Here is a 19,973-nt window from a genome sequence, read left to right as displayed (position 1 = left end):
GTGCAGGTGTCCCCTGTGGTCAACTCCCTCCAAAACAGGTATACCGTTTTGGATACTGTTGAGGGAGATGGCTCACCAGGGGAAGGCAGCAGTAGCCAGGATCATGGCACCATGGCTGGTTCTGCTGTTCGGAAGGGTGGGAAAAAGAGTGGAAGGGCTATAGTCACAGGGGATTCGATTGTAAGGGGAGTAGATAGGCGGTTCTGTGGTCGAAAACGAGACTCCCAAATGGTATGTTGCCTCCCAGGTGCACGGGTCAGGGATGTCTCAGATCGGCTGCAGAACATTCTGAAGGGGGAGGGTGAACAGCCAGTTGTCGTTGTGCACATAGGCACCAATGATATAGGTAAAAAACGGGATGAGGTCCTACAAGCAGAATTTAGGGAGTTAGGAGCCAAGTTAAAAAGTAGGACCTCAGAGGCAGTAATCTCAGGATTGCTACCAGTGCCACATGATAGTCAGAGTAGAAATGAAAGAATAGTCAGGATGAATGCGTGGCTTGAGAGATGGTGCAGGAGGGAGGGGTTCAGATTTTTGGGACATTGGGACCGGTTCTGGGGGAGGTGGGACTATTACAAATTGGACGGTCTACACCTGGGCCGGACTGGAACCAATGTCCTTGGGGGTGCTTTTGCTAACGCTGTTGGGGAGGGTTTAAACTAATGTGGCAGGGGGATGGGAACCAAATGAGGAGGTCAGTGGACAGTAAGGAGGTAGTAACTAAAGCCTGTAAGGAACTAGATAATGAAGTCAGCGTGACTAAGGGAAAGAGTAGGCAGGGAGCAGATGATGTACGCAAAGGGACTGGTGGTCTGAGGTGCATTTGTTTTAATGCAAGAAGTGTAGTAGGTAAGACAGAGGAACTTAGGGCTTGGATTCGTACCTGGGAGTATGATGTTATTGCTATTACTGAGACTTGGTTAAGGGAAGGGCACGATTGGCAACTAAATATCCCAGGATATCGATGCTTCAGGCGGGATAGAGAGGGAGGTAAAAGGGGTGGAGGAGTTGCATTACTGGTCAAAGAGGATATCACAGCTGTGCTGAAGGAGGGCACTATGGAGGACTCGAGCAGTGAGGCAATATGGGCAGAACTCAGAAATAGGAAGGGTGTGGTAACAATGTTGGGGCTGTACTACAGGCCTCCCAACAGCGAGCGTGAGATAGAGGGACAAATATGTAAACAGATTATGGAAAGATGTAGGAGCAACAGGGTGGTGGTGATAGGAGATTTTAATTTTCCCAACATTGACTGGGATTCACTTAGTGTTAGAGGTCTAGATGGAACAGAATTTGTAAGGAGCATCCAGGAGGGTTTTCTAGAGCAGTATGTAAATAGTCCAACTCGGGAAGGGGCCGTACTGGACCTGGTGTTGGGGAATGAGCCCGGCCAGGTGGTTGAAGTTTCAGTAGGGGACTACTTTGGGAATAGTGATCACAATTCCGTAAGTTTTAGAATACTCATGGACAAAGACGAGAGTGGTCCTAAAGGAAGAGTGCTAAATTGGGGGAAGGCCAACTATACCAAAATTCGGCAGGAGCTGGGGAATGTAGATTGGGAGCAGCTGTTCGAAGGTAAATCCACATGTGATATGTGGGAGGCTTTTTAAGAGAGGTTGATTAGCGTGCAGGAGAGACATGTTCCTGTGAAAATGAGGGATAGAAATGGCAAGATTAGGGAACCATGGATGACAGGTGAAATTGTGAGACTAGCTAAGAGGAAAAAGGAAGCATACATAAGGTCTAGGAGGCTGAAGAAAGACGAAGCTTTGAAAGAATATCGGGAATATAGAACCAATCTGAAATGAGGAATTAAGAGGGCGAAAAGGGGTCATGAAATATCTTTAGTAAACAGGGTTAAGGAAAATCCCAAAGCCTTTTATTCATATATAAGGAGCAAGAGGGTAACTAGAGAAAGGATTGGCCCACTCAAGGACAAAGGAGGAAAGTTATGCGTGGAGTCAGAGAAAATGGGTGAGATTTTAAACGAGTACTTTGCATCGGTATTCACCGAGGAGAGGGACATGACGGATGTTGAGGTTAGGCACAGATGTTTGATTACTCTAGGTCAAGTCGGCATAAGGAGGGAGGAAGTGTTGGGAATTCTAAAAGGCATTAAGGTGGACAAGTCCCCAGGTCCGGATGGGATCTATCCCAGGTTACTGAGGGAAGCGAGAGAGGAAATAGCTGGGGCCTTAACAGATATCTTTGCAGCATCCTTAAACACGGGTGAGGTCCCGGAGGACTGGAGAATTGCTAATGTTGTCCCCTTGTTTAAGAAGGGTAGCAGGGAAAATCCAGGTAATTATAGACCGATGAGCCTGACGTCAGTGGTAGGGAAGCTGCTGGAGAAGATACTGAGGGATAGGATCTATTCGCATTTGGAAAAAAATGAGCTTATCAGTGATAGGCAACATGGTTTTGTGCAGGGAAGGTCATGTCTTACCAACTTAATAGAATTCTTTGAGGAAGTGACAAAGTTGATTGATGAGGGAAGGGCTGTAGATGTCATATACATGGACTTCAGTAAGGCGTTTGATAAGGTTCCCCATGGTAGGCTGATGGAGAAAGTGAAGTGGCATGGGGTCCAGGGTGTACTAGCTAGATGGATAAAGAACTGGCTGGGCAACAGGAGACAGAGAGTAGCAGTGGAAGGGAGTTTCTCAAAATGGAGACGTGTGACCAGTGGTGTTCCACAGGGATCCGTGCTGGGACCACTGTTGTTTGTAATATACATAAATGATTTGGAGGAAAGTATAGGTGGTCTGATTAGCAAGTTTGCAGACGACACTAAGATTGGTGGAGTAGCAGATAGTGAAATGGACTGTCAGAGAATACAGCCGAATATAGATAGACTGGAGAGTTGGGCAGAGAAATGGCAGATGGAGTTCAATCAGGGCAAATGCGAGGTGATGCATTTTGGAAGATCCAATTCAAGAGTGAACTATACAGTAAATGGAAAAGTCCTGGGGAAAATTGATGTACAGAGAGATTTGGGTGTTCAGGTCCATTGTTCCCTGAAGGTGGCAACGCAGGTCAATAGAGTGGTCAAGAAGGCATACGGCATGCTTTCCTTCATCGGACGGGGTATTGAGTACAAGAGTTGGCAGGTCATGTTACAGTTGTATAGGACTTTGGTTCGGCCACATTTGGAATACTGCGTGCAGTTCTGGTTGCCACATTACCAAAAGGATGTAGATGCTTTGGAGAGGGTGCAGAGGAGGTTCACCAGGATGTTGCCTGGTATGGAGGGCGCTAGCTATGAAGAGAGGTTGAGGAGATTAGGATTATTTTCATTAGAAAGACGGAGGTTGAGGGGGGACCTGATTGAGGTGTACAAAATCATGAGAGGTATAGACAGGGTGGATAGCAAGAAGCTTTTTCCCAGAGTGGGGGATTCAATTACTAGGGGTCACGAGTTCAAAGTGAGAGGGGAAAAGTTTAGGGGGGATATGCGTGGAAAGTTCTTTACGCAGAGGGTGGTGGGTGCCTGGAATGCGTTGCCAGCGGAGGTGGTAGGCGCGGGCACGATAGCGTCTTTTAAGATGTATCTAGACAGATACATGAATGGGCAGGAAGCAAGGAGATACAGACCCTCAGAAAATAGGCGACATGTTTAGATAGAGTATCTGGATCGGCGCAGGCTTGGAGGGCCGAAGGGCCTGTTCCTGTGCTGTAATTTTCTTTGTTCTTTGTTTGTTCTCATTACAGCCTTGGCTCAAACATGGACAAAAGAGCTGATCTCAAGAGGTGAGGTGAGAGTGACTGCCCTTGACATCAAAGGCAGCATTTGACCGAGTATGGCATCAAGGAGCCCTAGCAAAACTGAGGTCAATGGGAATCAGGAGGAAAACCCTCCGCTGGCTGGAGTCATACCCAGCACAAAGGAAGATGGTTGTGGTTGTTGGAGGTCAATCATCTGAGCTCCAGGACATCACTGCAGGAGTTTCTCAGGGTAGTGTCCTAGGCCCAACCATCTTCAGCTGCTTCATCAATGACCTATCTTCAATCATAAGGTCAGAAGTGAGGATGTTCGCTGATGATTGCACAATGTACAGCACCATTCGTGACTCCTCAGATACTGAAGCAGTCCGTGTAGAAATGCAGCAAGACCTGGATAATATCCAGGCTTGGGCTGATAAGTGGCAAGTAACATTCGTGCCACACAAGTGTCAGGCAATGACCATCTCCAACAAGAGAGAATCTAACCATCTCCCCTTGACATTCAACGGCATTACCATCGCTGAATCCCCCACTATCAACATCCTAGGGGTTACCATTGACCAGAAACTGGACTGGAGTAGCCATATAAATACCGTGGCTACAAGAGTAGGTCAGAGGCTTGGTATCCTGAGGCGAGTAACTCACCTCCTGACTCCCCAAAGCCTGTCCAACATCTACAAGGCACAAGTCAGGAGTGTGATGGAATGCTCTCCACTTGCCTGGATGGGTGCAGCTCCAACAACACTCAAGAAGCTCGACACCATCCAGGACAAAGCAGTCCGCTTGATTGGCACCCCATCTACAAACATTCACTCCCTCCACCACCGACGTACAGTGGCAGCAGTGTGTACCATCTACAAGATGCACTGCAGCAATGCACCAAGGCTCCTTGGACAGAACCTTCCAAACCCGCGACCTCTACCAACTAGAAGGACAAGGGCAGCAAATGCATGGGAACACCACCACCTGCAAGTTCCCCTCCAAGTCACACACCATCCTGTCTTGGAACTATATCGCCGTTCCTTCACTGTCGCTGGGTCAAAATCATGGAACTCCCTTCCTAACAGCACTGTGGGTATATCGACCCCAAATGGACTGCAGCGGTTCAAGAAGGCAGCTCACCACCACCTTCTCAAGGGCAATTAGGGATGGGCAATAAATGATGGCCTGGCCAGTGACGCCCACATCCCTGAATGAATAAACAAAAAATTCTCAATGATAGGCCATGAGAAGAAAATTAATAGTCAAAAGGAAAGATTGGATGGAAACTCTCCCCTGTACTGTGAAAATTTCATGCTGCCTTTTACACTATTACTGCAGTTTCTAAAGTCTCCTATCTACTCTTTCTAATTTAATCTGTGTGTTTTCCTGGCCAAGCCTCGGTGTAGCTACATTCCTGTGGTCTTAAAGTCAAGGTGAACTGCCAATGAAGTGCGTGTGTGGGTGCAGAAAAATTACCCAGCTCTGACGTCACTTTGAAATGTCACAGGAAAGCTCTGATAGAGGGATCATTAGGGAAACTGCTGCTGGCCTGTTCACAGTACAGGAGGATCTGCAGTTGTGCAATGACAAGCTAAGAACCTGGTGAATTACTTCTCTGCATACCAAATTGTGAATCGGGAGTAGCTGTGGGATTTTGTTCGGAGCTACTGCAGTTAAGGAGAATTTTTTCACTGGAAAATTCTACTTGAAATGAAGAGAAATTAAGCAAGGTAATGAAAACTACTGTGGTGTTGTTTTGTTTTGTTACTCTTTCTCCTCTTGTCAGAAGATACTTCATATAAGTGACTCAAATTTGCTTTTTGGTTTTATCAAAGCACCAACGTAGGTTCGTCCCAGATTAGTTTTAGTATATTTTAGAAAGGTCATATGAGATTGTGGTATATTCCAATCTAGACTCTATTCCTCTTTTGAAAAATAATTTGTTGGTTGGTGCAGCAAGGTGGTGGTGTTCAATGCACAGTCCATGGGTGTATTGCACACCCTACCTGTCTGTGCTGTTGGGGGATGTATCGTCTCGGTGGCAGAGGCACTCGCTCAGAGGGAAGGAAAATTGGAAGGCTTACCTTTGCTTGTTGTTCTCGCGTAGTTCTCAACATCCAGTTTTGGAAGGCTATTAACCGAGCCCTAGGAGAAGGTTACCATCTAACAGGAGATTGGTATATTGCAGGAAACCCCGATGAAAGGAGTTTTTTAAAAAAGCTATTATTTTGCTGAGATCACGTGGGTACTGTAAGAAACCCTACTTTACTACTTTATATAGGGTATACAAATTCTATGTGCCATTTATTTAAAAAAGGTTTTGCAGTAAGTATCACTTACTGAGTTAGTGCTACTTTAGATTAACTGAAAATAATTTGCTAAGGTTTAGTTTGATGATTATCTACAGTGATCTGGTGAAATAGTTTTTTAAATACAACTCAAAAAGGGTTATGAGAGGAAAATATTTAGTTTTGCATCGTGCATATTTTCTATATTACTTTCCTGCATACAACTTAATTAATCAGTAAATAATTGGGTTCCTTTAACCCTTCACATTTGTATGCAGTCTTTACTAAACATGAAGAAATAATACAAGTAGATTTTTATACTCCTACTTTTGAGCAGCCACAAAATGTTATGGGAGAATGGTTTGGGTTAACAAGCCCTCTGATATTTTTCCTTTGTATGGAAAATTACCTGGCCCATATTTCAGGGATGAGAGTGGATCATGTGTTTGGGATCAAGGATGGTATGATCCTTGCTGCAAACCACCAGAGGTTCCAAAAAAAAAGTTCTGCAGGAACACTGCAGTGATTTTGTAACAATAGATTTTTATAATGCAGTACAAACTGTTCTTCCTTTTGGATATGAAATATGGCTGTCCATGTAAAAACCATTTATTTGAAAGATGAAGTTCCCACAGAAAATGACATGAATATGGGTTATCTATTGGAAACATGTCATGTTCGTGGAATAATGTGTTTTTACTGCCCTTTGCCAGTTTCATTTGTCAGTGGGTGTGAGTGAATGCATATGTTATCATATTTCATACTATGTTGCCAATGTTGTATGCTTCATACTATAAAGCTAATAGGTTATATTATATCCATCTGTTCTTGAATTCAAACAAAATTTAACTTTTCATTAAATTTAGGTGCAACACATGTCATGTACGGTTCAGCACCTGGCCACCTACACAAATAAACCTCAAATTTTCATTGTTTAAATCTTTAAAATGTGATATTCTTGTTTTGATTTAGTCATTCTGAAATCCCATTTTATCCATATTGATATGGTATGAACTGGACTTGTGTTATGCCTTGCTACATTTCAATGTTTCTGTTTTTGATTTATTTTGCAACGTGGATAATAAATGGAAAAACCTTGCAGGGCACAAAATTTCTGTTGGAAAATATTCTTGAGTGAGAGTCATCTTCTATCAACATCACTTTATTTTTTCTGCCCACTTCAGTTGGTTTTGTTTGTATATGCAACTGTATGTATAAACATTTAAAAATAAGTCTTGACATTTTTGAGGGAAAAATCTCAAACAGTGAGTTGTGTTGAAGTATGGTGACTGCTGTTACATCGTTAGATAGTTTGGAGGAATTACTAAAACAGCAGTGTGAAGGAGTCGAAGCACTTGGAGGTGATATTTGTTCCTCTAATGTTATTGATAAGCCTTGTTAAATTCCAGAAAGCTTGTTATTGACGGCTGATGCTGGAGCCAATCTCTACTCAGTGATACTTTTATTGTACAGAGTTGCGAGTGTTGCAAACATGTAGCTCCTGACTTAAAACCCCCGGCATTCTCACTAAGTGTTTGCTTATAAATATTCAAGTAAAACCCCAATTAAGACCTCCAAATGCATATAATTAAACAACTGATATACAATTAACATTCCTCACTTGGTTATCCTCAGTGTCTGATATTCAACCAAGTTCTCCAATAATGCCACCAGGGTTCATTGCTAAAGAAAAATATTCCAAAGTATACCCATTAGAAATTCATATTTTCTGTGATTTGTTAAAGAAGTTGCTTCTGTCTTTAAATTGTGAATGTGATTTTCAAATAGATTAATATTAACTTCTTTCCCTTTTGCTTATAATACAACATGAGCTCCTGGCTTTTGTTAGTTTTCCTTACACCTCATCTTTGTTCTGTTTTCCTTTTAAATCCCAGTTACCCTAGGAAAATTGAAGTCTTTTCAGGGGTATTCTTTAATTGTCTTCTCTTGATTCTTGCTTCCTTGCAGCCTCCTTCAGTTGGGAAGGCAGGCGAGCAAGCTGTGTACTTCTGCCTGACTTCAGCACCAATGCTATCGCATGTTCAGCTGACAGTAGATACTTGTGAGGTGAGATGACCTAAGATAGCCTTTAACCTCAGCCAACCTTTCCCACCTCATCTGTTTGCTACCACAAAGTTTCTCATCTGCCCCCCTCCTCTACTAAGTGGTCTGACCTAGAACTGAAGAACTTTATCACAACAAGATATGATTCATTACTAACTGTTATAGAGCCAATTAATCAAGAATGCCATACATTTAGCAAAACAATAGTGGCTGGCACTTTTAACAGGCAGGATTTTCCATGAAGTCATGAACATATTTATACCAATGTTTTTATCTTTTCACATTCTTAAGATACAACAAAGTGTACTTTTGATGAAGTATGTGCTGATTCTATTTCTCCTCTCCTTAATCATACCCAACAGTTAAGATGGAGTGGGGAGGAAGTTTGGGAAAACTAACAGGAGACATGACATTAAACATCAAGTAGAAACTCAGTAAATGGTACTATTCTGATATCTAGATTCCAAGACTTTATGGGATTCATTCCTTTATAACCATCAGTTTGCATGAGAGTTAAGTGTGAAAATTGTTTTGTTCAGATCTAATAATCTGGCAGTTTATTCAAAGTTACTAAACTTTGAATGAAGGTTTGTGTAGGATTCGGGTTACATTCTCACAGTACATATTAGTGCTAAAACCACTATAATGATGTTTATGTGTGTGTGTAACTAATAGTAATTGTAGTTTCTCATCTCTGCGTGAAATTTTCAATTTAATAGAAGTCAAAGTCAAATAGAAAGAAAGATATCAAATGTTAGATAGCAGGTCAGTCAGCTTCCATACAAACATATGAATTAGGAGCAGGAGTAGGCCACTTGGCCCTTCAAGCCTGCTCCACCATTCAATAAATTCATGGCTGAACTGATTACTCCACATTTCCACCTACCCCCGATAACTTTCCACCCCCTTGCTCATCAAGAATCTATCTACCTCTGCCTTAAAATATTCAAAGCATTTGCTTCCATCACCTTTTGAGGAAGAGAATTCCAAAGAGAAAAGACACATGATGAAATTTTATTAGTGTATCCTTAAGAACTAAAAATAAAGTCATAGACAATTCCATCATATAGATTGAAAGAGAACTTTACGTTTATTAATAATAGAACTGCAGTGCAATCTGAGCCTATTACGACATAATTGGCTTGGAAATTAGACAGCTCTGCAGTGGTGTCTGACAATAGACTAACGTCTCTATTTCCATCTACATTAATGCTGCATGGGGTAGTTTTGTGAAACTGTTGGGGTAGGTTTGTGAAACTGTTAGCACAGATACAGAATTTCGTAAATTTCTGCAAGATAGCTTAACCACTAACTTGATTAATATACCTTTAAGATTTGAAAATTAATTTTTCTCCCAGTGAGCTAACTATACTTGAATTATTTTTGGCTACTAAATCTTCAACTTGCTGAGAATTTGGGATGACCTGTTATTAGGTATGCAGTCAGTAATTTGTCAAGCATAATCATTTTGTTTTCTTCAATTTTGCAGGCCTACTCTCAGGATGCTTATCTGAAGGGCAACGATCCATATTCTGGTAGTGCTCAGCACATACCAGAGCCACCTCCTATTTGCTACCCTCGACATTTGGCCATGACCCAAACCAAGGAGCCTTTACTGACGGAGTCTTCACGGGGACGGCAGGTGGACAATAGGATTTACAACACGGGCTCAGGTTCTGACAGGGGATTCTACTCTGATCCATCCTCACCTCCAGACAGTGTTACCACAACTAGCCCACCTGCTAGCATATGGAGCGAAGGAAGGGCTAGAGCACGATCATCAGATATTTTGGCTGAGATTGGAGTAGGTCATTTAAGCCATATGCACCACATGGAGGAGATGCAGTGTGGGATAAAACAAAGATCAGTTCTAATGAGAGGAATGCCAGTTTCTTCCTCTTCAAATGCAACCCAAGGTACTTCTGTTACACAGGGCCCAGCGAGCAGTCAGTATGGTTCAGGTACCACTGCTGTGCAAGATAGGTATGGGGGACATTCTAAAGATATTCTTTTTTCATCAGCCTCAAACCACAATATTTACTCAAGTCCAAAGAGCAACATAGATCAGAGGAATTACATCAGTTCTGAGAGCAATATGGAAAATGACTATTTTCATTCTGATGTTAGGACATCATGGGAACGACTTGGCAGCCCTAAAACAACCAGACATCAATATAACCTGCCCAGCTGGCGATCAGCACAGTTACCACGTCGAAGCTCATCCGAGGATCGCTGTTATTCTGCTATGCCCCCGAAATACAGGAGTTTCTCCCAGGACAGACTTGAGGAGCCTTCATTACACAAACATTGGCCTCACAGTGCTTCCCAGGACACATTACTTGCACCTATGGGTGAATCATGGAGTTACAGGACTCGGTCAGAAGATTATTTGGGAAAATATGACCGATCTTTGGAGAATTTAACATGCAATGCCTTGAAAGCAGCTGGGGATAGGTTGATATGGACAAGTTCAAGGACTGGAGCAACAGCTGATGGGGTTTCTCGGTCTTGTGGACAAGAGCAAATCTTTTGGCAACAGCGTAGACCAGCAGGGTATTCCTCAGGGGATCCTGCAATGCATGGTCAGAAGCATTCATCCCAACAAAACCCTAGCAACATGAATGCATATTACAATAACTGTAACTCTAGGGAATTTGTTCCTCTTCAGCAGCAATGCAGGAACAATGCTGGTCGTGCTCACTCTGGAAAGAGAACAGATGTTGCACATGTAGATCACCTGTCTGTCAGTGTTTCTCAAAACAAAATATCTCATCTTTCAGATAGGGCAGCGTTTGGTTCTGCTTTGACTGCTAGTGCACCCAAGGCTGACCGTTGTGCACCCTGTCAAGTCCAGAGAATTGATGTGCCTGTTGTTCGAGACCAAAGACTGACCAATCATGATCGGCAGGGTGGTTTGTACCCAAAACAGACAGAGTGGAACTCTGGCAAGGGTGCAGTGCTTCAACAGGAGATCCGACCATTTGCTGTCACGAGCTCTGGAGCCTCCAAAATCTCCGAATGTGTCTCTGAGATTCCTCTGGGATTTTTACAGAAGGAGCAGGAAACATCACAAACAAGTAAGGCTGTCATTTTAAGGCAAAAACCTCCTACTGGCCGTAGAGTACCACATCCTCTCAGACACCCAGCATATATGGTAGCTGTGGATTTGCAGGAACTACCGCCTGTAAGTTTGTTACCAGCCGACATATCTGAAAATGCGTCATTGGAACAGACAAATGGAAAGCCAGTAGGAACAGCTGCAAAATCACCAGAGGACTCCTTGGCCTCAATTCCATATATAGGTATGTAAAGGAAATGGTAAATGGAAGGACAAAATGAAAATGCTGTGATAATTACATTCTGGAAAATAGGAGGATAGTAAGTTCAACCTATTGTGGATTGTCATTTCAGTTAGTGACTTTGTTTTATTTTAAAAAGATCAGTTGCTTTCAATGTCACTGAAATGAAATAAGGTTTGCAAGTTAGGTGAAGAAGTTACACAGAATTCAGTTTGCACAAGTTTTGGTTCAAGCGGCAGCGCACATGTACTAGACAGAATGTCCTTCAAGATGCACACTATTCCATTTCAAAGAATTTATAAAAAAAAGTCATTTGAGCATTTCTAAATGTGAATATTATAAATTATGATTGTATGCAGCCTAACAGATTGAAGCCTTCTCTGATCATGGAAACAATTTAATGCCAGGTGAAATTGCTTGTGGCTGAGGAAACTCTGCGGAGGTGTGTTAGTGAAGCTGTTTTACTGTACAGGAGAGCATTAGTCACAGAGGCTACTCTAAGCCAAGTTTTTTTTTAGTGGCCGTGACCCCTACCTCAGCACTACTGCCATTTATGGTGCTATCAACACCAGAATGAAAACTCCCAATATGCGCTGACTGCTTTTGAATAGGCACACACAGATAGTTCTGCCAGAAGTTGGCAGCAGCACATTGTAATATTTATAATACAAAGGCAGATTCATACTGTAAGTTAGGTAAGGCATGCAGGAAATTGATTCATCTCTGAATGAAAATTATTTCTCTTCAAAGATATAGAAAATGCAAAATTGTTTATGCAATGAAAGAAGTGGAATGGGGGAAAAAGAGGGACGGGGAAAACACTTCCGTTTAGATAGCACTTTCCATGTGCTGAGTGTGTCTCAGTGTTCCGATGAATTACTTTGATGTGCAGTCACTGCTGTCTAAACAAGCACAGCAGTTTGTGCAAAGCAAGGTTTCATAAAAGCAAAAGATATTAATAACCAGTTCCTCCATTAATTGGGGAAGGAATGTTGACTAGGACATCAAAAGAACTTTCTGCTCTTTTAACAGTATGGTAGAATCTCTAACACCGCCCCTGCTCCCTCATCATGAGCAGGCAAAAGGAACCTCAATTTAATGACTCATCCAACAGATATTACTTCAAACAGTCTAGTGCTCCCTCAGTATACCTGAAATTACCAGTTTTTGTTTTAATTCATTCATGGGATGTGGGCGTCGCTGGCTAGGCTAGCATTTATTGTCCATCCCGAATTGCCCTCAAGAAGATCGTGGTGAGCTGACTTCTGGAACAGCTGCAGTCCATGTGTGGCAGGTACACCCACAGTGCTGTTAGGAAGGGAGTTCCAGGATTTTGACGCAATATCAGTGAAGGAATGGTGATATAGTTCCAAGTCAGGATGGTGTGTGGCTTGGAGGGGAACTTGCAGGTGGTGGTGTTCCCATGCATTTGCTGCCCTTGTCCTTCTAGGTGGTAGTGGTCATGGGTTTGGAATGTGCTGTCTAAGGAGCCTTGGTGCATTGCTGCAGTGCATCTTGTAGATGGTACACACTGCTGCCACTGTACGTCGGTGGTGGAGGGAGTGAATGTTTGTAGATGGGGTGCCAATCAAGCGGGCTGCTTTGTCCTGGTTGGTGTCGAGCTTCTTGAGTGTTGTTGGAGCTGCACCCATCCAGGCAAGTGGAGAGTATTCCATCACACTCCTGACTTGTGCCTTGTAGATGGTGGACAGGCTTTGGGGAGGCAGGAGGTGAGTTACTCGCCTCAGGATTCCTAGCCTCTGACCTGCTGTTGTAGCCATGGTATTTATATGGCTACTGCAGTTCAGTTTCTGGTCAATGGTAACCCCTAGGATGTTGATAGTGGGGGATTCAGCGATGGTAATGCCGTTGAATGTCAAGGGGAGATGGTTAGATTCTCTGTTGTTGGAGATGGTCATTGCCTGGCACTTGTGTGGCGCGGATATTACTTGCCACTTATCAGCCCAAGTCTGGATATTGTCCAGGTCTTGCTGCATTTCTGCACGGACTGCTTCAGTATCTGAGGAGTCACGAATGGTGCTGAACATTGTGCAATCATCCGCGAACATCCCCACTTCTGACCTTATGATTGAAGGAAGGTCATTGATGAAGCAGCTGAAGATAGTTGGGCCTAGGACACTACCCTGAGAAACTCCTGCAGTGATGTCCTGGAGCTGAGATGATTGACCTCCAACAACCACAACCATCTTCCTTTGTGCTAGGCATGACTCCAGCCAGCGAAGGGTTTTCCCCCTGATTCCCATTGACCTCAGTTTTGCTAGGGCTCCTTGATGCCATACTCGGTCAAATGCTGCCTTTGATGTCAAGGGCAGTCACTCTCTCACCTCACCTCTTGAGTTCAGGCCTTTTGTCCATGTTTGAACCAAGGCTGTAATGAGGTCAGAAGCTGAGCTTCCCTGGCGGAACCCAAACTGAGCGTCACTGTGCAGGTTATTGCTAAGCAAGTGCCGCTTGATGGCACTGTTGATGACACCTTCCATCACTTTACTGATGATTGAGAGTAGGATGATGGGGCTGTAATTGGCCGGGTTGGATTTGTCCTGCTTTTTGTGTACAGGACATACCTGGGCAATTTTCCACATTGCAGGGTAGATGCCAGTGTTGTAGCTGTGCTGGAACAGTTTGGCTGGGGGCGCGGCAGGTTCTGGAGCACAGGTCTTCAGTACTATTGCCGGAATATTGTCAGGTCCCATAGCCTTTGCAGTATCCAGTTCCTTCAGTCGTTTCTTGATATATGCGGAGTGAATCGAATTGGCTGAAATCTGGCATCTGTGATGCTGGGGACTTCAGGAGGAGGCCGAGATGGATCATCAACTTGGCACTTCTGGCTGAAGATTGTTGCAAATGCTTCAGCCTTATCTTTTGCACTGATGTGCTGGGCTCCCCCATCATTGAGGATGGGAATATTTGTGGAGCCACCTCCTCCAGTTAGTTGTTTAATTGTCCACCATTCACAGCTGGATGTGGCAGGACTGCAGAGCTTAGATCTGATCCGTTGGTTATGGGATCATTTAGCTCTGTCTATCGCATGCTACTTACGCAGTTTGGCACGCAGATAGTCCTGTGTTGCAGCTTCACCAGGTTGACGCCTCATTTTGAGATATGCCTGGTGCTGCTCCTGGCATGCCCTCCTGCACTCTTCATTGAACCAGGGTTGGTCTCCTGGCTTGATGGTAATGGTAGAGTGGGGGATATGCCGGGCCATGAGGTTACAGATTGTGGTTGAGTACAATTCTGCTGCTGCTGATGGCCCATAGCGCCTCGTGGATGCCCAGGTTTGCATTGCTAGATCTGTTCGAAATCTAACCCATTTAGCACGGTGATAGTGCCACACAACATGATGGAGGGTATCCTCAATGTGAAGGCGGGACTTTTTCTCCACAAGGACTGTGCGGTGGTCACTCCTACCAATACAGTCATGGACAGAAACATCTGCAGCAGGCAGATTGGTGAGGACGAGGTCAAGTATGTTTTTCCCTCGTGTTGGTTCCCCCACCACCTGCCGCAGACCCAGTCTAGCAGCTATGTCCTTTCGGACCCGGCCAGCTCGGTCAGTAGTGGTGCTACCGAGCCACTCTTGGTGATGGACATTGATGTCCCCCATCCAGAGTACATTTTGTGCCCTTGCCACCCTCAGTGCTTCCTCCAAGTGGTGTTCAACATGGTGGAGTACTGAGTCATCAGCTGAGGGAGGGCGGTAGGTGGTAATCAGTAGGAGGTTACCTTGCCCATGTTTGACCTGATGCCATGAGACTTCATGGGGTCCGGAGTTGATGTTGAGGACTCCCAGGGCAACTCCCTCCCTACTGTATACCACTGTGCCACCACCTCTGCTGGGTCTGTCCTGCCGGTGGGACAGGACATACCCAGGGATAGTGATTGCAGTGTCTGGGACATTGTCTGTAAGGTATGATTCCGTAAGTATGGCTATGTCAGGCTGTTGCTTGAATAGTTTGTGGGACAGCTCACCCAACTTTGGCACAAGCCCCAGATGTTAGTAAGGAGGACTTTGTAGGGTCGACAGGGCTGCTTTTGCCGTTGTCGTTTCTGGTGCCTAGGTCGATGCCGGGTGGTCCGTCCGTTTTCATTTTTATTAACTTCGTAGCGGTTAGGTACAACTGAGTGGCTTGCTAGGCCATTTCAGAGGGCATGTAAGAGGTAACCACGTTGCTGTGGGTCTGGAGTGACATGTAGGTCAGACCCGGTAAGGACAGCAGATTTCCTTCTCTAAAGGACATTAGTGAACCAGATGGGTTTTTACAACAATCGACAATGGTTTCATGGCCATCATTAGACTAGCTTTTAATTCCAGATTTATTAATTAAATTCAAATTCCACCTTCTGCTGTGGTGGGATCCGATCCCATGTCCCCAGAGAAATACCCTAGGTTTCTGGGTTACTAGTCCAGTGATAATACCACTACGCCACCGCCTACCCAATCTACTGTTGGACTGCTACTTAAAAATTTAAATAGACCTGTTGCTGCAACCTGTTGCTAAAAGATCTGTGTGACGCCTGCTGCAGACGAACTACCTTGAATGCCTACCCATCACAGACTGTTCATTAATTTCATTTGGAGACTTCGAGTAGCATCTAACTATTCGACTCTGGGACACCTCACAGATCCAGAAAATACTACCAGAAGTTACAACCCAGTTATTTTGTTCCTAAGAATTCTGTAAAGTCAATATTTCCATTTTCCCTGGTTAACCATTGGTAATTGAATGTATGTGTGTGCATAAAGGTTAGGAAGATTAAGGAGTTATAAAATCTTTTCATACATGTAGATTCATTTCATTATCATTTAAAACTTGGTTTATTAATAAATAGTTAATGTTGTTGTTTAAAGAAACCTGGTTTGGCATGCTTTATTCTGGGGATAAATAGTGATTAATTTGGCTATCTTTCCAGTAGGTGGGAAGCTTTACTAATGTGCTCTGATCTGTGGAGTAGTGCGACTGAATTAACAGTGCATTACTCCCACCTCGGTCGTAACAAAGGTCAAATTTGAGTCTTTTCTGAATACCTGAAAAAAGGAAAAGATAAGAGAATGCAAACTGGTAAAAAGCCTGTTGTTTTGAGGAACAAAGCCGGATTTTTCCCCTTTAGAAATTTTGAATTGTGATAAATTTTAGAACACTTACTTCAATTTCTAGATTGTTTTTAAACCTTAAAAAGAGAATTCTAGTTTAAAAAAAAAAATAAGCATTTGGCTGTATCCATATTCAACAGACCAGCCAAACCAGAGCTTCCCCAAAAGCTAAACAGTCAAACTCTCTCCTTCTCCCTTTACAGAATTACTCTCCCCATCAAACCACACCCTTCAGTTCATAACAAGACATTCTTCAATGCTGCTTTTCTTATTGACAGTTCTAGCTTCAACTGCTTTTGCCTCATTCTGGGAGCAGGTTCTATTCTCTCTGATGTAGGTAAGAATTGCCAGTCCAGTTTAACAATAAAAGGTTATTGCAAGGTCCACAGGTACTGTTCCATAACCTCGTCGTTATGGTCGTGGACTAGGAAACTGGAGGTTGTGAGTTCTAATCATACCATGGCAAATGGTGAATTTGAATTCAGTAACTGGTCATTTCTGTGCTGACACAGGAAAAATAACCATGAAAGTTTCCGATTGTTGTTAAAACCCATTTGCTTCACTATTGCCCTTGAGGGAACCCTGCTACCCAAAATTGGTCTCGCCTGCATGTCACTCCAGTGCTGGGAATCCTCAATAATGCCTCTGGACTTCATGAAGCCTTATGGTTTCAGGCCAAACAAGGTCATGGAAACCTTATACTAATAAACACCTACAGTTCCCCTCCCTGCCCTCCCACCCCAATCCCCTCAGCTGATGAATTAGTACTCTTACATGTTGAACACCACTTGGAAATTCCTCTTTGAAAGTAAGGGTACAGAGCAATAATATTGTGGGAACACCATCACCTCCATGGGGATGGGCATTTATGCCTCATCCACTTTTATTACCTCTAGACTTGACTCTAGATCAACACAGTCCTGGCCAGCCTCCCATGTTCTACCCTCTGTAAACTTGAGATCATCCAAAGCCCTGCTGCCGATGTCTTAACTCTCACAATCTTAACTCTTGCACCAAATCTCATTCACCCATCACCCCTGTGCTGGCTGACTTACTTTGGCTCCTGGTTAAGCAACACCTCAGTTTTTAAATTCTTTTACTTGACTTCAAACTACTCCATGGCTTCAGCCTTCCCAATCTCTCTAATCTCCTTTAGACATGTCTTGTCTCTACAGATGTGCTGTTAAACACAAATGCTAAAGTTGCTGTAGTGATTCAATGCTTCCTCATAGCGTGCGCTGTTGAAGTCCTCCCAGACTGTAATCAAGTAGGAGTCACCGAACTAACGAAAACCTGTCATTGTAAAAACTCTTGAAAGAGTTATAGCTTGTTGAATGAGGTGTAACTGGGTTTTTAACAGCATACTGACTTTAATAATTGCTGCCTCACTGTCCATGAAAAGCTAATTTTATTTTTGTGGAATGTCAAATTTCTCCATTTTGATAATTCACATTTTAAGTTTTAACAGTTTGATATTTCAGCTTTGATTAATCATTTATTTGGCTCTCTGTAAAATTTTAATTAAAAGTGAAAAATTCAGTGCATTTTACTTCCTGTTTGCAGTCTGTGAGAATGCTTCATAACCCTGTTTGATGACATCACTGTTGCTGACGTCTGGCAATCCCGTTAACTTGGCGGCAGATTCAAATTGGCGTTGGGAAAGGGCAAATTCATGCCACAGAGATTGCTACATCATTGTGGGCAGCTTTCTTTGAAGTCAGCAGTGAGTGCCGTTGCTTCGCAGCTAACAGCAAAATCCAGGCCCATGACTTTCAAATTTTTCAATCCTCTTCATTCCCAGGAACATTTTCTACAGAACTATTGGACACTGACAATAGAGTTTATTTTATGGCAATAATAAAAAGTTAATGAGTCAGCAAAAGAGGAAAAAAGTGAATGTCTTGAGGGTGCATTTGCTGAAGTAACAGTAGTAGGTTGGTATTTGGGTTTGGGCAGGACATGGAATGAACAGCTCGTTCTCTGGAATGTAAAATAACAGTTATTTATAAAATGATCTCAATGGAAAAATATAGTTTGAATAATCCTCTTAACATACAGCAAGAGCCAAGCATATGTTTTGTATTTGCCTAGTTCGTTACTGAAGAAATTGATCCATGCAGTATGATGTAAGATTGAAGATGGCTGCTTACAGCTACAGCAGGGGAATTATATCTGCCTGTCTGGTGGGTGAATGTTTAAAATTGCCTGGCAGATTTAATTACAGAGGTGCCACTCCCTTCCAGTGGTCTTCAATTTAACCAGTGGGGTCCATCTCTAAATATGCAGTTCAGGCTATAATTATGTCATCGGGGCCTGAAAACTATTTTAACCAGTGGCCTGAACAGGGAAGCTGTTATGGCTTTCCTGCCACATGAAGCGAGCCGAAAGAATAATCAAAGTATAAATAAGTACAGAATGCATGACTTTAAAATGAGGATTGAATTATATCAACCAGTCTCGAACCCCACTTAACCTGAAGAGTACATTTTTTCTTGACTCCCTGTGTGTATCGCCATGAGACTGGTGTTCTGAAATATTTCGAAATTTCTGTCTTTTCGTATGATATTGTAGCAAGCCCAGGGAACCTGAGATTTTTAAACTGCAGCTGTGTGTGCTAGGATGCCCTCTTTTCTTGTCTTTTTAAGCCATTGTGGATAAAGTGAGTATATGCAAGGCTGCAGGGTGGCAGGTGTGAGCTAATTGTAATTGTTGCACCTATTAAAGGAGGTGCCAGGTCAAAGTTTGTTTCAAGCCTTGATGGAACTGAATCTGAATCTGAACTCCTGCTTTTTCCTATGTTCCTATGAGCTGGTGAATAATTCATCAGGCTGTTTTCTACAACCTATCCACCTGTGATAGAAATGATTAATGTTGTTTGAGAAAGCGTTTGGAATTTCTTCCAAAAAGACACTTGCCAATTGAGACAGGTTTGCTTTTGTTATTGAGGCGCCAAATGCTACTTATACCAGGTATAATTATTGCAGCTTGTCACAATGTTTTTTAGTTCTCTGTTGAACTACATTTCCAGCCAACCCCAGTGAGATGGGAGTGGAGCGATATGCTTATGAAAATAGTTCAGGAAATTATGTCAATGGAAAGTAAAATTGGGCAGTGTCTAAACAAACAGCTTGTCCAATCCCTTCAGTTTTCTTTTGGGTTAGTTATGTCAAAATGACCCCTTTTGTTATTTTGGTTTCATAAAAACGTATAAATTATCGAAAAAAGTTAAACTAAGTATTGCATTTTTTACCTGGTGATACTGAATTCTTCCTGAAATTATAGATGGGTGGGGCAGTTGTGTGGGTGGCGCGGTCAAGGGGGGAAGGCAAAGAGAAGAGAGAATACTATACTGAAAATTCTCTGCACAGTATTCTCCTTTAATGGACAATTAATGTTGTGGAAGTTACGTACCTTTTGAATCTAAAATGGGCATCAATTACTCTCCTTTAATTTCCCACTGCTTCTGTGTATTTCTTTTAAATAATCTTTAATTAATGGTTTTAG

General features: G+C 43.0%; 1 protein-coding gene across 7 annotated transcripts in view; it reads left to right on the top strand.

The window, feature by feature from the left end:
* Nucleotides 1–19,973, top strand: part of LOC137348208 (rho GTPase-activating protein 23-like) — a 515,957-nt gene that overhangs the window by 399,639 nt on the left and 96,345 nt on the right. For all 7 annotated transcript variants that reach the window (XM_068013572.1, XM_068013573.1, XM_068013571.1 and 4 more), the window contains one exon: nucleotides 9,547–11,359. In XM_068013572.1, the coding sequence (XP_067869673.1) occupies nucleotides 9,547–11,359 (1,813 nt within the window). The remainder of the gene's footprint in view (nucleotides 1–9,546; nucleotides 11,360–19,973) is intronic.

The sequence above is a fragment of the Heterodontus francisci genome, chromosome 33 (genome assembly GCF_036365525.1).
Source record: "Heterodontus francisci isolate sHetFra1 chromosome 33, sHetFra1.hap1, whole genome shotgun sequence".
In the NCBI taxonomy this organism is placed as follows: domain Eukaryota; kingdom Metazoa; phylum Chordata; class Chondrichthyes; order Heterodontiformes; family Heterodontidae; genus Heterodontus; species Heterodontus francisci.
The sequence above is the reverse complement of the archived record's forward strand: the minus strand, read 5'-3'. Positions and strand labels throughout refer to the sequence as shown.